At 38.0% G+C, this 18,849-nt stretch overlaps 1 protein-coding gene across 1 annotated transcript in view; it reads right to left on the bottom strand.

Moving 5' to 3' along the window:
- Positions 1–570: 570 nt before the first annotated feature.
- The window catches only part of LOC306866271 (small G protein signaling modulator 1-like), a gene marked incomplete at both ends in the record, with an annotated part of 39,528 nt that continues 21,249 nt past the window's right edge, over positions 571–18,849 (bottom strand). The window contains 10 exons of the mRNA XM_079411363.1: positions 571–659; positions 3,280–3,447; positions 5,984–6,080; positions 6,167–6,276; positions 7,204–7,286; positions 7,810–7,934; positions 8,918–9,726; positions 11,914–12,289; positions 16,099–16,173; positions 16,251–16,409. Of these exons, the coding sequence (XP_079267489.1) occupies positions 571–659; positions 3,280–3,447; positions 5,984–6,080; positions 6,167–6,276; positions 7,204–7,286; positions 7,810–7,934; positions 8,918–9,726; positions 11,914–12,289; positions 16,099–16,173; positions 16,251–16,409 (2,091 nt within the window). The remainder of the gene's footprint in view (positions 660–3,279; positions 3,448–5,983; positions 6,081–6,166; positions 6,277–7,203; positions 7,287–7,809; positions 7,935–8,917; positions 9,727–11,913; positions 12,290–16,098; positions 16,174–16,250; positions 16,410–18,849) is intronic.

The following is an 18,849-nucleotide window of genomic DNA, read 5'->3' as shown; positions in this document are numbered from 1 at the left end:
TCCCAATCAGCTGAAAATGACTCAAAATCACTTCCGACACAAACAGATGCCGTCTCTTTTTCTGTGCAAACATCATGAAGTGACGTGTGAAGTACACTAAACATCTGCAATAATGATTATGTCTTAATTTTCACACATTTAAAAAATAAATAAATATACAGCATTATTTTTAATACTTTGTGCTTTTAGAAAATCTGTCTTAGAAAGGGCCATCTTTATATATTTCATAGCCATTTGTTTAATCCACAACCTCGTATAAAACTATTCTCAGAGTATCCTACATTTTTTACTATAATATCTCTCTTTATCTCTTTTAGATCATATCATATTTACTCTTGCAGGCCCCATGAAATCAAAATCAGTTTAGCTTTGAGTCCATAACTAAATAAACGTAATGTATTTTTGGCCGGTCAGATGAGCGATTTGTCCCACCCCCAACTTCCTATTTCAATATGCATTTGCTATAATTAATCTAAAATATAATAATATTAAGTGTGGGCAGATGAAAGCAACACTAGTTTGGCATTTAGTTGAGCTGAGGGTTTGTTTAATGACACTAATGAAGTGCGTTCACTTGTTCTCAATCAGGATCTGGACCTTGTGCACCAGCTCTCGGGCCATGACCAGCAGCTTCGGGACGTCGTGATGCTCAGCCATTTCTACATCAAGACACAAACCACAACAGCATCACGTCACAGCGGCTCAAGGGCTGGCAGATAGGCCAAAACACTTCAGAACGTTTGACTGATTGTTAACTTGTCAACATGATTCAAGTAACTGTTTCTTTATCAACCCTCTAGTTTACATTTAGTCCTTTAGCAGACGCTTACAAATGAGGACAATAGAAACAATCAGAATCAACAAAACAGCAATGATATGCAAGTGCTATAACAAGTCTCAGTTAGCTTAACGCAGTACACTAGCAAGGTTTTTTTTATTATATAATAAATAAAAAGAAAACACATGGAATACAAAAAGATTAGAGAAGCTAGTGTTATTTTAAATAGAATGAGAATAGAGAGCGCTAGAGTTAGAGGAAATGAAAGAAGCTTCTGTTCTGAGTGCAGCACACATGAAGCTGTCAACATGATGTAAATATTAAACAAATCACTTGTTAAATATCTTTGCAGAAAAGATGCATGAACTACAACTACATCTTGTACAAACTTGTCTTATACAGGTTCAGAAATAACACAAGGACAATACTTAAAATAAATAAATAAATCTCAAAAGTCAAGGCAATTCTTCCCTCTTCTCTATCCACCTTATTTTTTTCTTTCTGTTCATCTTCTGTTCATTTTCTGCATAACTTGTTTGATATAATTAAGACTGAATAATTGTCAATGTAGCTGGAATTTGATGACTAACATGTTAAACTGTAACACTGTATTTCATGCAATGTTGTGGTTCAAAATAAAAAAATAAAACTCAAAAGTTCAGGTTATTCAAATTCAAAATGATTGAAGGTATAAGCATTATTAGCTATAAATGTTGTGTACAACAGAACTGCCATCATGATGCAAACCTGAGATGATAGACATACAGTATAGTTCTTTACAGGTTTTTTATTCTGCTTTTCCATTGTTTTTTCTATGTAAACATGGAGTGTTTGCGCTCGCGTCTCATGCATGAAACGGCTTTCTAAAAACACGCCGCTCAAGTTAAAAGAAGTTCACTCCCATCTTCTCATCTTTATCAACACAAAAGCTGATTCTGTGTGATATGAGCGGTTAATCACGTGCGGTCGGATCACTCTTTTCTCTTTACTGTCATCACCGGCATATTGTCAAAGTGCTTAATTCTAACAGTTGGTAATATTTCTATTCAAAATCACGTTTCCTCGATTTCTACAAAATAAAATCATGGCAAAACATTCAATTTGAATTAATCGATAAAATCGGACAAATGGCCCGGCGCTACTGCTCAGTGATTGGGCAGTGATTGGTCGGTGATTGGGCGGTGATTGGGCGGTGATTGGGCAGTGATTGGGCAGTGATTGGGCAGTGATTGGGCGGTGATTGGGCAGTGATTGGGCGGTGATTGGGCGGTGATTGGGCAGTGATTGGGCAGTGATTGGGCAGTGATTGGGCGGTGATTGGTCAGTGATTGGGCAGTGATTGGTCAGTGATTGGGCAGTGATTGGGCGGTGATTGGGCAGTGATTGGTCGGTGATTGGGCAGTGATTGGGCGGTGATTGGTCGGTGATTGGGCGGTGATTGGTCGGTGATTGGTCGGTGATTGGTCGGTGATTGGTCAGTGATTGGTCAGTGATTGGGCGGTGATTGGTCGGTGATTGGTCGGTCGGTGATTGGTCGGTGATTGGTCGGTGATTGGTCGGTGATTGGGCGGTGATTGGTCGGTGATTGGTCGGTGATTGGTCAGTGATTGGTCAGTGATTGGGCGGTGATTGGTCGGTGATTGGTCGGTCGGTGATTGGTCGGTGATTGGCCGGTGATTGGTCGGTGATTGGTCAGTGATTGGGCGGTGATTGGTCGTGATTGGGCGGTGATTGGTCGGTCGGTGATTGGGCAGTGATTGGCCGGTGATTGGTCGGTGATTGGTCGGTCGGTGATTGGTCGGTGATTGGTCGGTGATTGGTCGGTGATTGGGCGGTGATTGGTCGGTGATTGGTCGGTGATTGGTCAGTGATTGGTCAGTGATTGGGCGGTGATTGGTCGGTGATTGGTCGGTCGGTGATTGGTCGGTGATTGGCCGGTGATTGGTCGGTGATTGGTCAGTGATTGGGCGGTGATTGGTCGTGATTGGGCGGTGATTGGTCGGTCGGTGATTGGGCAGTGATTGGCCGGTGATTGGTCGGTGATTGGTCGGTCGGTGATTGGGCGGTGATTGGCCGGTGATTGGGCGGTGATTGGTCGGTGATTGGGCGGTGATTGGGCGGTGATTGGTCGGTGATTGGTCGGTGATTGGGCGGTGATTGGTCGGTGATTGGTCAGTGATTGGGCGGTGATTGGTCGGTGATTGGGCGGTGATTGGTCGGTGATTGGTCGGTGATTGGTCAGTGATCGGTCAGTGATTGGGCGGTGATTGGTCGGTGATTGGTCGGTGATTGGTCGGAGATTGGTCGGTGATTGGTCAGTGATTGGTCAGTGATTGGTCAGTGATTGGGCGGTGATTGGTCGGTCGGTGATTGGGCGGTCGGTGATTGGGCAGTGATTGGCCGGTGATTGGTCGGTGATTGGGCGGTGATTGGGCGGTGATTGGTCGGTGATTGGTCAGTGATTGGTCAGTGATTGGTCAGTGATTGGTCAGTCGGCTCACCGTTGAAGAACTTGATGATGTCGGTGAAGTCCATGTTGTTCTCCAGGATGATGTCGCGGTACAGCTCCACCAGCGCCAGCGCGATGAACAGCACAAAGTGCTCCGAGGAGGCGAACCGCGCGGCCCAGATGGTCTCCCACACCGAGAACACGTCGTCATACACCATTTCTGAAAGAGAGGAGAGCAACAGCACTCACTCATCAACTGTGCACCAAAACAAACACTGGGGCATTGTGACACTTGAGTACACACAAAATATTACTCCAGTAAAACAGTCAAGTACTCCTTTTCAGATTTATGTCAGTGAAAGTGCAAAAGTGTTTGATTTTTAAATGTAGTTATGTATTACTGATCAATTAATGTTTATTTTGTCATTTTAACTTACATACTTTTATATTAGTGCTTTCAAACGATTAATCGTGATTAATCGCATCCAAAATAAAAGTTTTTGTTTACATAATAAATATGTGTACTTTGTATGTATATTATGTATCTATAAATATACACATATACAATATATATTTAGAAAATACGTACATGTATATATTTATATTCATATAATTTTATATTATATATAAATATATTTAATATATAAACATAACATATTTTTCTGAAATATATACATGCATGTGTGTGTATTTATAGATACATAATAAATATAGGTTGTGCTGTAAGAAGTGAACTGACCCAGTATGTGTGTGCGCTGCTAAAGTGAATTTATCCCTGTCAAAAACCTGAAACTCCAGTCAATCAGTTCTTTTGTTTTAATTCAAGTCATTATTGCTTGCTAAGCAAAGACAAGACAGTGGATGTGTTCGTGTTCAAGTATTTCACAGTGGGTTTGAACAACTCACGCTTTTATAGCAGATTTAGTCCACAAACAACTGACGGTCGTGACCTAAATATAATTTCATTTGCAATGATAAATCCAATAATTTATTTCACTTGAGCTCAGAGGATCTCCTGTTCTCAGCTCATTGTGAATTCACTGAATTGTTTACTGGAGACTTGCTCTGACCGGATCATTTCAATCAATTTCATTTAACAGCTTCACTCAATTAAGTGAGTTTTTGCTTAGAACAAGCAAAATAACCTGCCCATGGGGTAAACAAAATAATCTTATTTCAAACAGAAAACAAATCTAAGTAAGAAAAGCATTTTTTGCAGTGCGCCTAATGCTACCGAGTGAAATTTCAATTTAGAAAGTGCATATATGACCCTGGAGCACAAGACCAGTCATAAGGATCAATTGTTTTAAATTGAGATTTATGCATCATCTGAAGCTGAATAAATAATCTTTCCATTGATGTATGGTTTGTTATGATCGGACAATATTTGTCTGAGATACAACTATTAGAAAATCTGGAATCTGAGGGAGCAAAAAAATCTAAATATTGAGAAAATCTCCTTTAAAGTTGTTCAAATGAAGTTCTTAGCAATGCATATTACTAATCAAAAATTAAGTTTTCATATATTTACGGTAGAAAATGTACAAAATATCTTCATGGAACATGATCTTAATATCCTAATGATTTTTGTCATAAAAGAGAAATGTATAATTTTGATCCATACAATGTATTGTTGGCTATTGCTACAGATATACCTGTGTTACTCATGACTGCTTTTGTGCTGCAGGGACACATATTTAGAAACTGTGCAAGCTTTGGGAGACTGATGGAAGCCATCTACTGCATCTTTGCTCTGATAATATTACTGAATATGATCCAGATGTAGTATTTGATTAAAATGCAATTTTCTCAGCTTTTCACTAAAAATGTTGCTTTTATACATTCAAGTGTTGATAAAAAAGAATGCTTGAAGCTAGAATAGAACAGATTTTTTTTTCTGTTTAGAAACAGAGGCTCTCTTTATTATGCATTGCATGTTCAGATATTGAATGAATGAATGAATGAATGATGCATTTATATAGCGCTTTATTGTGTATTGCTGTACACCCAAAGCGCTTTACAATCATGTGAGGGGGTCTCTCCTCAACCACCACCAGTGTGCAGCATCCACCTGGATGATACGACGGCAGCCACAGCACAACGGCGCCAGTGCGCTCACCACACACCAGCTACAGGTGGAGAGGAGAGAGAGTGATAGAGCCAATCAAGTGTATGGGGATTATTAGGAGGCCATGATAGACAAGGGCCAGTAGAGGGAATCTGGCCAGGACACCGGAGATACACCCCTACTCTTTACGAGAAGTGCCATGGGATTTTTAATGACCACAGAGAGTCAGGACCTCGGTTTAACGTCTCATCCGAAAGACGGATGTATGAATTTTGTTATATATTCATACAACAAAATATTCTGGGGGCCATGAAATTTTAGTCAAAATCACCAAAAATGCTGGCGATGGCTGGCAACTTTTTCAAAATCATTGACGGGGAAAGAGTTAAGAAATGTAGTGGATTAAAAAGTACAATATTACACTTTGAAAAGTTTCTCAAAATAAAAACATTCCAACAAAGTACAGATACTTGAAAAGTAGAGTAATGTAGTAGAAATAAGTCCTTGCTGTCCTCCACTGATTGTAAAGAGGTTGCTGGGTATTTGTTATGTGTTCTAATAATGATTATTTCATGTCTGTAGCACAAATGTTGCAGGATGAGTTACCAGTAGACTTACTTACTTAACATGCAATATTCATTAGCATTGTTTTGTTTTGCAGTATAAACAAGACGCAAAATGCACTGACCTCTCTTGAAGTCCAGCAGGAACCAGCGGTAGCAGAAGTAGAAGTGTGTGTAATCACCGTTCTGCTGCATCAGCTCAAACAGCTCCGAGTCCAGAATCTGAAGAAGTGTGACAGAACCATGACATCAGACACACACACACACACACACACACGTCAGCAGAATGGGTTTAATAATAAGTAAACCTGGATGAGGGAGCGCATGTTGGCGAAGTGTGTGTCCATGGCTCCTCCGTGAGGGAAGTTCTGGTTCATTCGTTTCATGAGTTCAGTGAAGCAGCTGAAGGCCATGGCCTCTGAGTTACAGTCAAACATCATCACAAACAAATCAGCACTTGGACATATAAAATAGCCTTACTGCTCCATCTTACTGGCATCTTTTTTATGAATGAAGGACAGTATCACTGATACCAATACTACTAATGTCTCTATAAAATAGCTTTTTACCAATAATATTTAATCATTGACTATAGCCATTCAACATTACAGTATAATCAAGAGCAAGCAATTTGAACATTTATTAGACTTGAACAAAATAACTTCTCATTTAAGTGATCTTAAAACAATCTTCACATAAACCCATTATAATAAATGTCATATTTACCTGTGCCCTTCAGCAGAAATATACAGAAATTGAACACTAACTTCTAAATTAAATACAGATGAACACTTAAAGCTATTAAAGTGATTGATTTTCTCAGTCTTTGCTTTGATGAACAGACATCACAGCAGCTGGTTATTAGGTTGTTTTTGGCTGCTATGACTTTAAGAGCTGCTGCTGAACGGGATGCGGATCTGACACGCAGCGTATTTTCTTGACCTTTTCTGACTCACTTCAGGTCTTAAAGTCTCTATTAACGAGCTGACGAGTTGAATCGGGTGTGTAAACAGAAAACATTAATTGCCTGCGTTAACACGCTAATTTTGACAGCACTAGTTTAAGGGGTTTTTCTATGGTCAAGGGTTATTTAAGGTGCCTTAAAAACTTTTAATGCTTTTATTAAATACTGGCAACAGCAACATGATATAATACATCAATGTTCAAAACTATTTTTTTTTTGTTGGTAATATTCACAATAAATAATTGTCCCATCAAGTTATATTTGTCAAATATATTTGTCCAATCAGATTTCAGAGGCAAAAATATATAATAATTTTTATATTCAGACAATGCACAGTAGGTGTTAATGGAGTAAATAAGGTAAAACTCAGAGTTAATGTACCATCATCCAGGATGACCAGCAGGGGCGCTAGTAAGTCACACATTCCCTGGACGTATCCAATGTCCAGGTGCTGCCAAACATAACTTAAAACACACACAACAAACACAGTAAGATCCACTTACTTTTAGATTTGGAAACATTATACATCTTATTCAACAAAAACACATCAAAAGTGACGGTAAAAACATTTATAATGTTACAAAAAATTATATTTCAAATAAATGCTGTTCTTTTGAACTTTCTATTCATCTGTGAATCCTGAAAAATAAAATGTATCTCAGTTTCCACAAAAATATTGTGCAGCACAACTGTGTTCAACATTGATAATAATCAGAAATGTTTGTTGAGCAGTAAATCAGTATATTATTATGATTTCTGAAGATCATGTGACACTGAAGACTGGAGTAATGATGCTGCAAATACAGCTGCAGATCACAGAAATACATTACAGTTTAACAGAGATTAACACAGAAAACAGCTGTTTTAAACTGTAATAATATTTCACAGTATTTACTGTAAATTTAGAACAAATAAATGAGCAGAAGAGACTTAAGAGACCATTCTACACAGAATCTAAACTAACATCTAAGATCAGCTTTATTTTACCTGCACATGATATTGCGCAGTTTCTCCAGGTTGGCCGGGGTGAAATACCAGTAGCTTCTGTCACATCGCTGGACGTCTTTGTCAATGCGGTGCAGATTAAGCGTGTAAAGGTCCACCAGCTCCTGCTGCAAAAGAAACAAGAAAACTAAATAAATGTTTGAAGATCACACACATTTACAGGAACAGTTGAACCAGAAATGAGCCGAATCCTTTATGACTTCTATCTTCAGAGGAACACAAAATAAGATGTTTAACACGTTTAAAGGAGTGCAAAGATCAATTAAATTTGGGTCTGTGCCTCACACAAAGCTACTGTATGATTTCAGAAGACTTAAAATATAGTACAAGTCTTATTAACTACTTTTGATGCTTTTGCTGTCACAAAACATAAAACAAAACAAAACATTTATTTATTATCCTCTATTTAACCAAGATAGAACCAGCATCAAAGAGTGGACGTCATAAACTAAAATAAAATAATAATATTTATTAAATAAACATTTATTTTATTTTAAGGTCCCATTGACCTTGGCAATGGAAGTCATAAACTAAACTAATAGTAATTATTTAATTAATTAAATGTATTTACTAAAAAAAAAAAAAAAAAAGAATATTAAATTTTTAGTTATTTTATTTTACTAAATACATAATTTGTTTTACCAGGAAGTTTTCATTTCCAATTTATAAACTAAACTAATAAATAAATAATTTATTAAAATTGTTTTAAATAAATTTAAAATTTATGTAATGATTTATTAATTATTTATCCATCCATCCTTCTCCTGACCTTTAAAACAGAAGTCCTAAACTACACTACAAAAAATACTATACTATATACTATAATATACTATACTATACACTAAACTAAACTACTACTACTAAACTGAAAAATAAATAAATACATTTAGTTCATGATTTATTCATTATTTATCCACCCTTTTATCCTATTTATGCATCTGTCCTTATCCATATCTTGACCTTTAAAATAGAAGTCTTAAAACTACACTATACACAAAAAATAAAATAAAATAATATGTTTTATAGAAGGCACAATGTAATTTCTTTGGCAAACGATCCCTTTAAACTGATTATGTTTTTGGTGATATACCGAGTAGGTGGTCCCGATAGATGACACTGGAGACGCGATGTCGTTCCTGTCTCCTGTGACGGCTAGAGAGTCTGGTTTGGGGAATGAGTTGTCCATCTCCGGTTCCTCCTCGGAGAGCGCCGAGTCTGTTCCCTCCGGACTGGTGTTGATGCTGGGCTCCATGCAGAGCTCCAGAGCCGGCATTCCCTGGGCCGTCTTCTCCAGCGCCATGAGACGAGCCAAAGTCAGAGGCGTCCTGGACATGCTGCTCTCCGAGGACATATAAACCACCGACGAAGCAATCTCCTCCATTTCCAGCGCAGAGTGCGAGTCGTCGGACAGGTCCGGAGATTGTTTCGATAGGGAGGTGATGAGGCCGCAGCTCTCCGACTCGGATTCGGTGATCTGTTTGATTATGGATCGACCAGTGTCCCAGCCGATCGTTTGCGGTGCGCTGATGGCTTCATTCGGGGTTCGTATCATATTCTGTGCTTCAGATGAACATTCAGATGCGTGATCGGATTTGTTTTCATCCGTTTGAGAGATTTTCGTAACGTCCAGCAACAGCTGTGGATCAGATTTGGCGTCCTGGCCTTGGCCTTCTGGGTCTGCTTTTGATTTTGGGTTTTCTCCTCCAGACGGAGAAGACTCATGTCTTGGAGCTTCAATCTCAACCTCTTTTGACTCTGAGGATTTGGTTGTTTCTTCAACAGGATGCTGTTGTGATTCATTCATGTCATTTTGTTCAGATTTTCCAGCACTGTTTTGCATTTTAGTTTCTCTTTCAGACAAATCAGCTGCGTTTTTTGAGTTTGCATCATCCTCTGAATCTGCCACCACATGCATTTCTGTTTTAGATGTTTCTTCTGAATTCAAAGTCTGGAGTTTGTCTTTTTCTGCGTTCAAAGTCTGGAGTTTGTCTTTTTCTGCGTTCAAAGTCTGGAGTTTGTCTTTTTCTGCGTTCAAAGTCTGGAGTTTGTCTTCTTCTGAATTCAGTGTCTGGAGTTTGTCTTCTTCTGAATTCAAAGTCTGGAGTTTGTCTTCTTCTGAATTCAAAGTCTGGAGTTTGTCTTCTTCTGAGTTCAAAGTCTGGAGTTTGTCTTTTTCTGAATTCAAAGTCTGGAGTTTGTCTTTTTCTGCATTCAATGTCTGGAGTTTGTCTTCTGAATTCAAAGTCTGGAGTTTGTCTTCTTCTGAATTCAAAGTCTGGAGTTTGTCTTTTTCTGAATTCAAAGTCTGGAGTTTGTCTTTTTCTGCATTCAGAGTCTGGAGTTTGTCTTCTTCTGAATTCAAAGTCTGGAGTTTGTCTTCTTCTGCGTTCAAAGTCTGGAGTTTGTCTTTTTCTGCATTCAGAGTCTGGAGTTTGTCTTCTTCTGCATTCAGAGTCTGGAGTTTGTCTTCTTCTGCGTTCAAAGTCTGGAGTTTGTCTTCTTCTGCGTTCAAAGTCTGGAGTTTGTCTTTTTCTGCATTCAGAGTCTGGAGTTTGTCGTCTTCTGAATTCAAAGTCTGGAGTTTGTCTTCTTCTGCGTTCAAAGTCTGGAGTTTGTCTTTTTCTGCATTCAGAGTCTGGAGTTTGTCTTCTTCTGAATTCAAAGTCTGGAGTTTGTCTTTTTCTGCATTCAATGTCTGGAGTTTGTCTTCTGAATTCAAAGTCTGGAGTTTGTCTTCTTCTGAATTCAAAGTCTGGAGTTTGTCTTTTTCTGAATTCAAAGTCTGGAGTTTGTCTTTTTCTGCATTCAGAGTCTGGAGTTTGTCTTCTGAATTCAAAGTCTGGAGTTTGTCTTCTTCTGAATTCAAAGTCTGGAGTTTGTCTTTTTCTGCATTCAGAGTCTGGAGTTTGTCTTCTTCTGAATTCAAAGTCTGGAGTTTGTCTTCTTCTGAGTTCAAAGTCTGGAGTTTGTCTTCTGCGTTCAAAGTCTGGAGTTTGTCTTTTTCTGCATTCAGAGTCTGGAGTTTGTCTTCTGAATTCAGAGTCTGGAGTTTGTCGTCTTCTGAATTCAATGTCTGGAGTTTGTCTTCTTCTGAATTCAAAGTCTGGAGTTTGTCTTTTTCTGAATTCAAAATCTGGAGTTTGTCTTCTTCTGAATTCAGTGTCTGGAGTTTGTCTTCTGAATTCAAAGTCTGGAGTTTGTCTTCTTCTGAATTCAGTGTCTGGTGTTTGTCTTCTGAATTCAAAGTCTGGAGTTTGTCTTCTTCTGAATTCAGTGTCTGGAGTTTGTCTTCTGAATTCAAAGTCTGGAGTTTGTCTTCTTCTGAATTCAGTGTCTGGAGTTTGTCTTCTTCTGAATTCAGTGTCTGGAGTTTGTCTTCTTCTGAATTCAGTGTCTGGAGTTTGTCTTCTTCTGAATTCAGTGTCTGGAGTTTGTCTTCTTCTGAATTCAGTGTCTGGAGTTTGTCTTCTTCTGAATTCAAAGTCTGGAGTTTGTCTTCTTCTGAATTCAAAGTCTGGAGTTTGTCTATTTCTGAGTTCAAAGTCTGGAGTTTGTCGTCTTCTGAATTCAGTGTCTGGAGTTTGTCTTCTGAATTCAAAGTCTGGAGTTTGTCTTCTGAATTCAAAGTCTGGAGTTTGTCTTCTGAATTCAAAGTCTGGAGTTTGTCTTCTTCTGGATTCAGTGTCTGGAGTTTGTCTTCTTCTGGATTCAGTGTCTGGAGTTTGTCTTCTTCTGAATTCAGTGTCTGGAGTTTGTCTTCTGAATTCAGTGTCTGGAGTTTGTCTTCTTCTGAATTCAGTGTCTGGAGTTTGTCTTCTTCTGAATTCAATGTCTGGAGTTTGTCTTTTTCTGAATTCAAAGTCTGGAGTTTGTCTTCTTCTGAATTCAGTGTCTGGAGTTTGTCTTCTTCTGAATTCAGTGTCTGGAGTTTGTCTTCTTCTGAATTCAATGTCTGGAGTTTGTCTTTTTCTGAATTCAAAGTCTGGAGTTTGTCTTTTTCTGAATTCAATGTCTGGAGTTTGTCTTTTTCTGAATTCAATGTCTGGAGTTTGTCTTTTTCTGAATTCAAAGTCTGGAGTTTGTCACTTTCTAGAGGTTTTATCGCAGCATCTGAAGCAACGCTCTCTGTTCGTGAAACCTCAGCATCTTCTTTGACCGTATCCTGAGTAGTGGAGCTGTTTTCCGGTCGCTCCTCTTTGGTCTTCTCATCCGTCTGGTCTCCTGAAGGCGGCTCTCGGCCTGCGGTTTTGGGCCCCGACTCTTGCGTGGATGTCTCCTCTGTGATGGGAGAGCAGTCTGAGAGCGCCGAGGTCACGGAGAAGTTACGGGACGACGGATGTCCGGAGTCTGGAGAACTGGTGCAGTTGGGCAGAGTGCCGTCTGGGATTTTGGGCTGTGGCTTCTCGTCTTTGGGTTTGGGCTCAGATTCGATCGGGTCCACCTCGTCTACAGAGCCGAACACCTGTGGATGGAGAAATAGACAGGAGGAGGAAAGTCAGAAAACCTCAAATCAGCTCAAGCATGTAGGATTTATGAATTATGAGTTTCACAAATATCAGGTTATGATATTACTGGTTGATATTTTTTTGTCCCAGCCTGTATACAACCCCAATTCCAGAAATGTTGGGACGTTTTTAAAATTTGAATAAAATAAAATGTAAAAGACTTTCAAACCACATGAGCCAATATTTTATTCACAATAGAACAGAGAACATAAATGAGAAATTTTACACTTTTATCCACTAAATATCCGTAACTTATCCGCCATCAATTTGTAGCAGAGAATGAAGAGGTATCATATCAGTCACAAGTGCAGTATGGAGTACCTCAAGGCTCAGTACTAGGACTGTTACTTTTCATGCTTTACATGTTAACCTTGTGAGATACCATTAGGAAACGTGGTGTTAGCTTTCACTGTTATGCTGATGATACTCAGCTCTATATTTCTTCGTGGCCCGGTGAAAAACACCAAATTGTGGAATGCAAAACTAACGGAATGCATAGTCGATGTAAAAAACTGGATGACGAGTAATTTCTTACTGCTAAATTCTGAAAAAACAAAGGTGTTAATTATCGGACCTAAAACTCCCACAAGTAATAACCTAGAACACTGTCTAACACTTGATGGCTGCTCTGTAAATTCGTCGTCATCAGTCAGGAACCTAGGTGTGCTGTTTGATAGCAAGCTCTCCTTTGACAGCCACGTTTCCAGCATTTGTAAATGCATTTTTTCATCAACAGTTTATCTAAACTGAGACCTATGCTCTCAAAGAAATGCCCATTCCTGCATTTATGATCTCAAGGTTAGACTATTGTAATGCTTTATTGGGTGGTTGTTCTGAACGCTTAATAAACAAACTACAGTTGGTCCAAAATGCAGCAGCTAGAGTTCTTACTAGAACCAGGAAGTATGACCACATTAGCCTGGTTCTGTCAACACTGCACTGGCTATTAAACATCGTATACATTTTAAAATCTTGCTAATTACTTATAAAGCCCTGAATGGGTTAGCTCCTCAGTACTTGAACAAGCACTTATCACATTATAGTCCTCCACGTCCTCAAAACTTTGGCCATTTGATGAAAAAAAACTTGACTAAATGAGCTCATTTCAAATTTGATGCCTGCTACAGGTCTTAAAAAAGCTGGGCAACAAAGGGCTGAAAAAGCATGAACTTTTGAAAAGATTCAGCTGGGAGAACATCTAGCAACTAATGAAGATAATTGACATCAGGTCTGTAACATGATTAGCTATAAAAGGGATGTCTTAGAGAGTCTCTCAGAAGATGGGCAGAGGCTCTCCAATCTGTGAAAGAGTGCGTAAAAAGATTGTGGAATACTTTAAAAACAACGTTCCTCAACGTCAAATTGCAAAGGCTTTGCAAATCTCATCATCCACAGTACATAACATCATCAAAAGATTACAGTGCATAACATCAAGAGAAATCTCTGTGTGTAAGGGACAAGGCCAAAGATCTTTGTTGGATGCCCGTGGTCTTCGGGTCCTCAGACACACTGCATCACTCATCGGCATGATTCTGCCATTGACATTACTAAATGGGCCCAGGAATACTTCCAGAAACCACTGTCGGTAAACACAATCCGCCGTGCCATCTGCAGATGCCAACTAAAGCTCTATCATGCAAAAAGGAAGCCATATGTGAGCATGGTCCAGACGAGCTGTCGTGTCCTGTGGGCCAAGGCTCATTTAAAATGGACTGTTTCAAAGTGGGAAAGTGTTCTATGGTCAGACGAGTACATATGGTATGGGCAGCTTGCATGTTTTGGAAAGCACTATGAATGCTGAAAGGTATATAAAGGTTTTAGAGCAACATATGCTCCCCTCCAGATGACGTGTATTTCAGCAGGACAATGGAAAACCACATACTGCAGCTATTACAACAGCATGGCTTTGTAGTAGAAGAGTGTCCAGGTGCTGAATTGACCTGCCTGCAGTCCAGAGCTTTCACCTATAGAGGACATTTGGTGCATCATTAAATTAAAAATACATCAAAGACGACCACAAACTCTTCAGCAGCTGGAAACTTATATCAGGCAAGAATGGGACCAAATTCCAACACCAAAACTCCAGAAACTCCTAACCTCAATGCCCAGATGTCTTCAAACTGTTTTGAAAAGAAGAGGAGATGCTACACCATGGTAAACATGCCCCTGTGCCAACTATTTTGAGACCTGTAGCAGGCATCAAATTTAAAATGATCTAATTTTGTGCAAAAATTGTCAAATTTCTCAGTTTAAACATTTGTTTAAACTGAGAAACATAACTTTTTACATCTCTATGAATAAAATATTGGCTCATGTGTTTCCAGAATTTGGGTTGTATAACTTCATAAAACTATACTGATTATGTGAGCAGTGAAAGTATATCAGAAATAGAAACGGTTATGTTTTGGTGAAAAATTATGAAGAACGTTAATTAGAATATTTTTTGTTTAATTATTATATATTTTTAAATAATTGTTTACAACTATTTAAACTATATTATACAAATTATTGTAATTTAAAAAATATATATTAGAGAAAATCCACATATTTTATTTATTTTTTACATTTAAATAAATTGACATTTTTTATTGATTTAAAATATAATTTTATATCTCTATACTCTTGTCTTACTGGATAATATTATTGGTTAATATAATTTTGTCCCTGTCCACGTATAACTGGTTATGTGAGCAGAAAAAGTTATGTTTTGATGAAAGATAATGAAGACAAACACTTTTTTCACTGAAGTATGTTTTTAAAAATGATTATAATTAAAAGAAATCTATTCAAGTAAACACGCCTATCATTTTTTTATTTTTTAAATAAAATAAATAAACATTTCTCATTAAATTCAAAAGATTACTTTATACCTCTACTTACTAGTGAATCAGTCTGTTTACATTTATCTTATTTTAGGAGTAAAACATCATACATCAGTATTGGTTAAATATGAAACATCAGGTTATGAAGTTATTGGTTATATAATTTTTTTATACTCACATATAACAATATAATTATACTGGTTATGTGCACAGCAAAAGCTATAACAGAGATGTAAAAAGTTATGTTTTCATGAAAGATTATACAGACAAGCACTTTTTAATTGGAACATGTTTTTTTAAAAATTATAATGTAAGAAATGATTACAATTATAATTATATCATAAAATATTATATTTTTTTAAAAGTGTATTAATCAAGTAAATATCCATTGCATTTTATTAAATGTAATTATTTTATGAAATTAAAATTGTTTTATTCAATTTAATTAAATTAGATTTGTGAAATATGAATTATCAGGTTATGATATTATTGGTTAACATTATTTTATTTCACATGAACAAACAAATTATTTAAGAGATGGCGAAAGATTTTACATTATTATTATTATTTTATTACTATTATTTTTACCACAATTATGATAGTTTAATACAAACACTTTTTGGGGACATTTTTAAAGAAATAAAATTGAATTTAATTATTACATTTAATATAAATATTGATATAGCTATTAATAATTCTATTAAATAAAATAATTTTTGATTACATTATTATTAAATTATTTAAAAATATATATATATTTTACTTGTAACTAAATTAGAAGTCAGATATCTCACCAAACTAATTCAAAGATCCCCACATTAATTTTACAGCTCTGTATTCATACTGTTTGACAGCTACTGACTCATTTGTGTTTAGGAGAAGCGAAGTAAGAAAGCAGGCATGAATAAGATCTGCGAGAGCAATGACGCAGGTTGTGTTTTGACCTGAGTGCTGCTGTTGGAGTCGCTGTGTGATCCGGCGTGACTCTGTTTCTCGGAGCTGCTGCTGCTGTGAGACGACTGCAGAGAGAAACACAGAGGCAGTCAGTAAACCTGCATGCAAACCATGTCCAGGCGACTCGAGCGCCAGTGCTTACATCCATGCTGATGGTGGAGCCACGGTCCACGCCGGTGCCCGGCGCGCATTTGGCCAGAGCGGCGGCGTGCTGCTCCTTCTCCCGCTGACGCACGATAGCTTCACATCCCAGCCACTCGCTCATGGTCTGCTCATAACAGGCTCGAACCTGCTCATCCACCTGCAGAGAACGGCAGCGTTACGCTTAGGGTTGCCAAAAAGTAGCTACCGACTTCGGTAGCAGTAGTTAGTGCTGGCTGGGAGATTTTTCTGATTTGATCGACTAATTTGAATTTAATGTTTTGCCATGATTTTATTTTTTAGAAAGCGAGGAAGAGAAATATTACCAAATGTTAGAATTAGACACTTTGACAATATGCCAATAATAACATAGGGGTGTGCGATATGACTATTTTTGATCGTGGATGATATAAATGTCTCCAGGATCTGCTTTTGAAGAAATATCGCAGTATTGTGCTACAGCTGTCGTTCCTGCGGCCTCCGTCTCTATATACTGTACAACACCACATGCATTCACATCAGTAACCAGGTTTCCATCCAAGGATTCTTTAGCGGAAAAATATTTAGCGCTTTAAAATATTTATGATATAGCTGATGGAAATGCCAATTATCGATTAAATTTCTCATGTGTTGACAGAATCTTTTTCCATTTAACTTTAGCGCATAAATTCCATATTGATACTTCAAATCAAACAGCGCCTACACTTTCTCCGCCGGCTGAAAAGAGCAAGTCTCCCTCCACCTATCCTCACCACATTCTGCAGAGGCACCATTGAGAGTGTGCTGACCAGCTGCATCACTGTCTGGTACGGGAACTGCAGTGCTGCTGACCGCAAGACCCTCCAGCGGACAGTGAACACAGCTGCAAAGATCATCGGTGCCCCTCTCCCCTCCATCCTGGACATCTTCCTTACACGATGCTCCAGCAAAACCAACAGCATCGTGAAGGACTCCACCCATTCCTCCCACAGTCTCTTCCAGCTCCTACCATCAGGAAGACGGTACCGGAGCATCAGAGCCCGCTCCACCAGACTGCTCAACAGCTTTTTCCTCCAGGCTGTGAGAGCCCTGAACTCAAACCACCCCGCCCCCCTCTGAAACCCCATGCAAACCCCTACCTCCTGAACATGGACCACCCCCCACCCCAAACCTTACCACACCAAAGAAAAACTGTATGGAACTTTTATATATTTATTTATTTATTTTATTCTTATTTTTCTTTACACTATGGACACTCTCCTCTAGGTGCACTATGGACACTTACACACACTGCTGCGTGTGCACAATCTCACAAAAAACTCAGCAATATATGTATGTTATGTTTACATGCTCTTGCACTACAAATCATCCTGCACTGTTCCCCAACCAGCTGCTGACTCAAATGTCTCTCTTTGCACATGTACAGTTTGTATTTTTTGTCTTCTATTTTTTAGTTTGTATAGGATAATATTTATGTGAAGCATTCGTATAGTTGTATTTTTTATCCTTTATTCTTTTAGTTTGTATAGGGTAAATACTTATATATAGTATACTTATAGTTAAATCTGTTAGTAGTGTATAGGTTTATAGTGTTTTTTCTTACTTCATTGTTGTATGTCTGTATTTATGTAGCACCGTGGTCCTGCGAGACACGACATTTCGTTCCACTGCATGTCCCCACATGTAGCAGAATGACAATAAAGCTCAACTTGACTTGACTTGAAATGTCGCAAAAAATAGTTTGGAAACACTTTTTGTTGAGAAAAGGGGCTTTAATGCAAATAAATGTGGAGTCACATGACAGAATTAGCCTATAGGCAGCCCGTGTTCATGTGTTGCTCTCGTTAAACACCGTTTCCCTGGAGTTCAAAAGCGCATTAAATCATATTCATATTATTCAATTGTATCTAAAATTATTTTACACATGGTAAGAAAAAGACGAGTTACCTCTCAAACATACTTCTCTTAGTTTGGTGTTAGCAGGCTAGCCTATGTTTACATGATGATTATTAATGTTTTTACAGTGCAGTGTTCAGGTTAAACAGCCTGTAGTCCGTGTCTTTCAGCGTGACCATCATAACCCCGTCATATTATGCCAAGCACAGTTTGTTTTACATCAACCTGAAGTACAGAACTTTAAATTCATTCGCTTTGGCTTCTTATATTTTTATTCTTGCTTTGTTCTGAGTTCTTTCTACCGTTAAATTGAAATGATTTGTTGTGGAGTGAGGGGAAATACAATATATGTTTTTCATGTTTCTTCAATATTTTTGGCTGACAGTATTTTATGATGATATGAACAGGCTGTGCTTAACTGCGCAGGAGGCGCCGGCGCGATCGCTTGTGTGTGTTTGTTTTGTTTTGTTTGTTTGTTTGTTTTTTTCCTTGTAAAAGTGGAAACTTGCACTAGCCTACTCCTTCATTTGTGGTCATATACGAGTAAGACATTATTCAAAACTATTCAAAATATGTATTTTATTTGTATAAAAAACAAAACGTACTTTTGTGAAATAAAGGAAACTGCTGCTTTCTCAAGAGTGCATCCCAAAAATGAACTGAAATTCTGCATATAGGCTGCTAATTGTTGCCGTTTTTCTTTCGTTTTGCTAATTCATTAATTA

The sequence above is a fragment of the Barbus barbus genome (genome assembly GCF_936440315.1).
Source record: "Barbus barbus genome assembly, chromosome: 47".
Lineage (NCBI taxonomy): Eukaryota > Metazoa > Chordata > Actinopteri > Cypriniformes > Cyprinidae > Barbus > Barbus barbus.
This window is presented reverse-complemented; position numbering and strand designations above follow the sequence as displayed.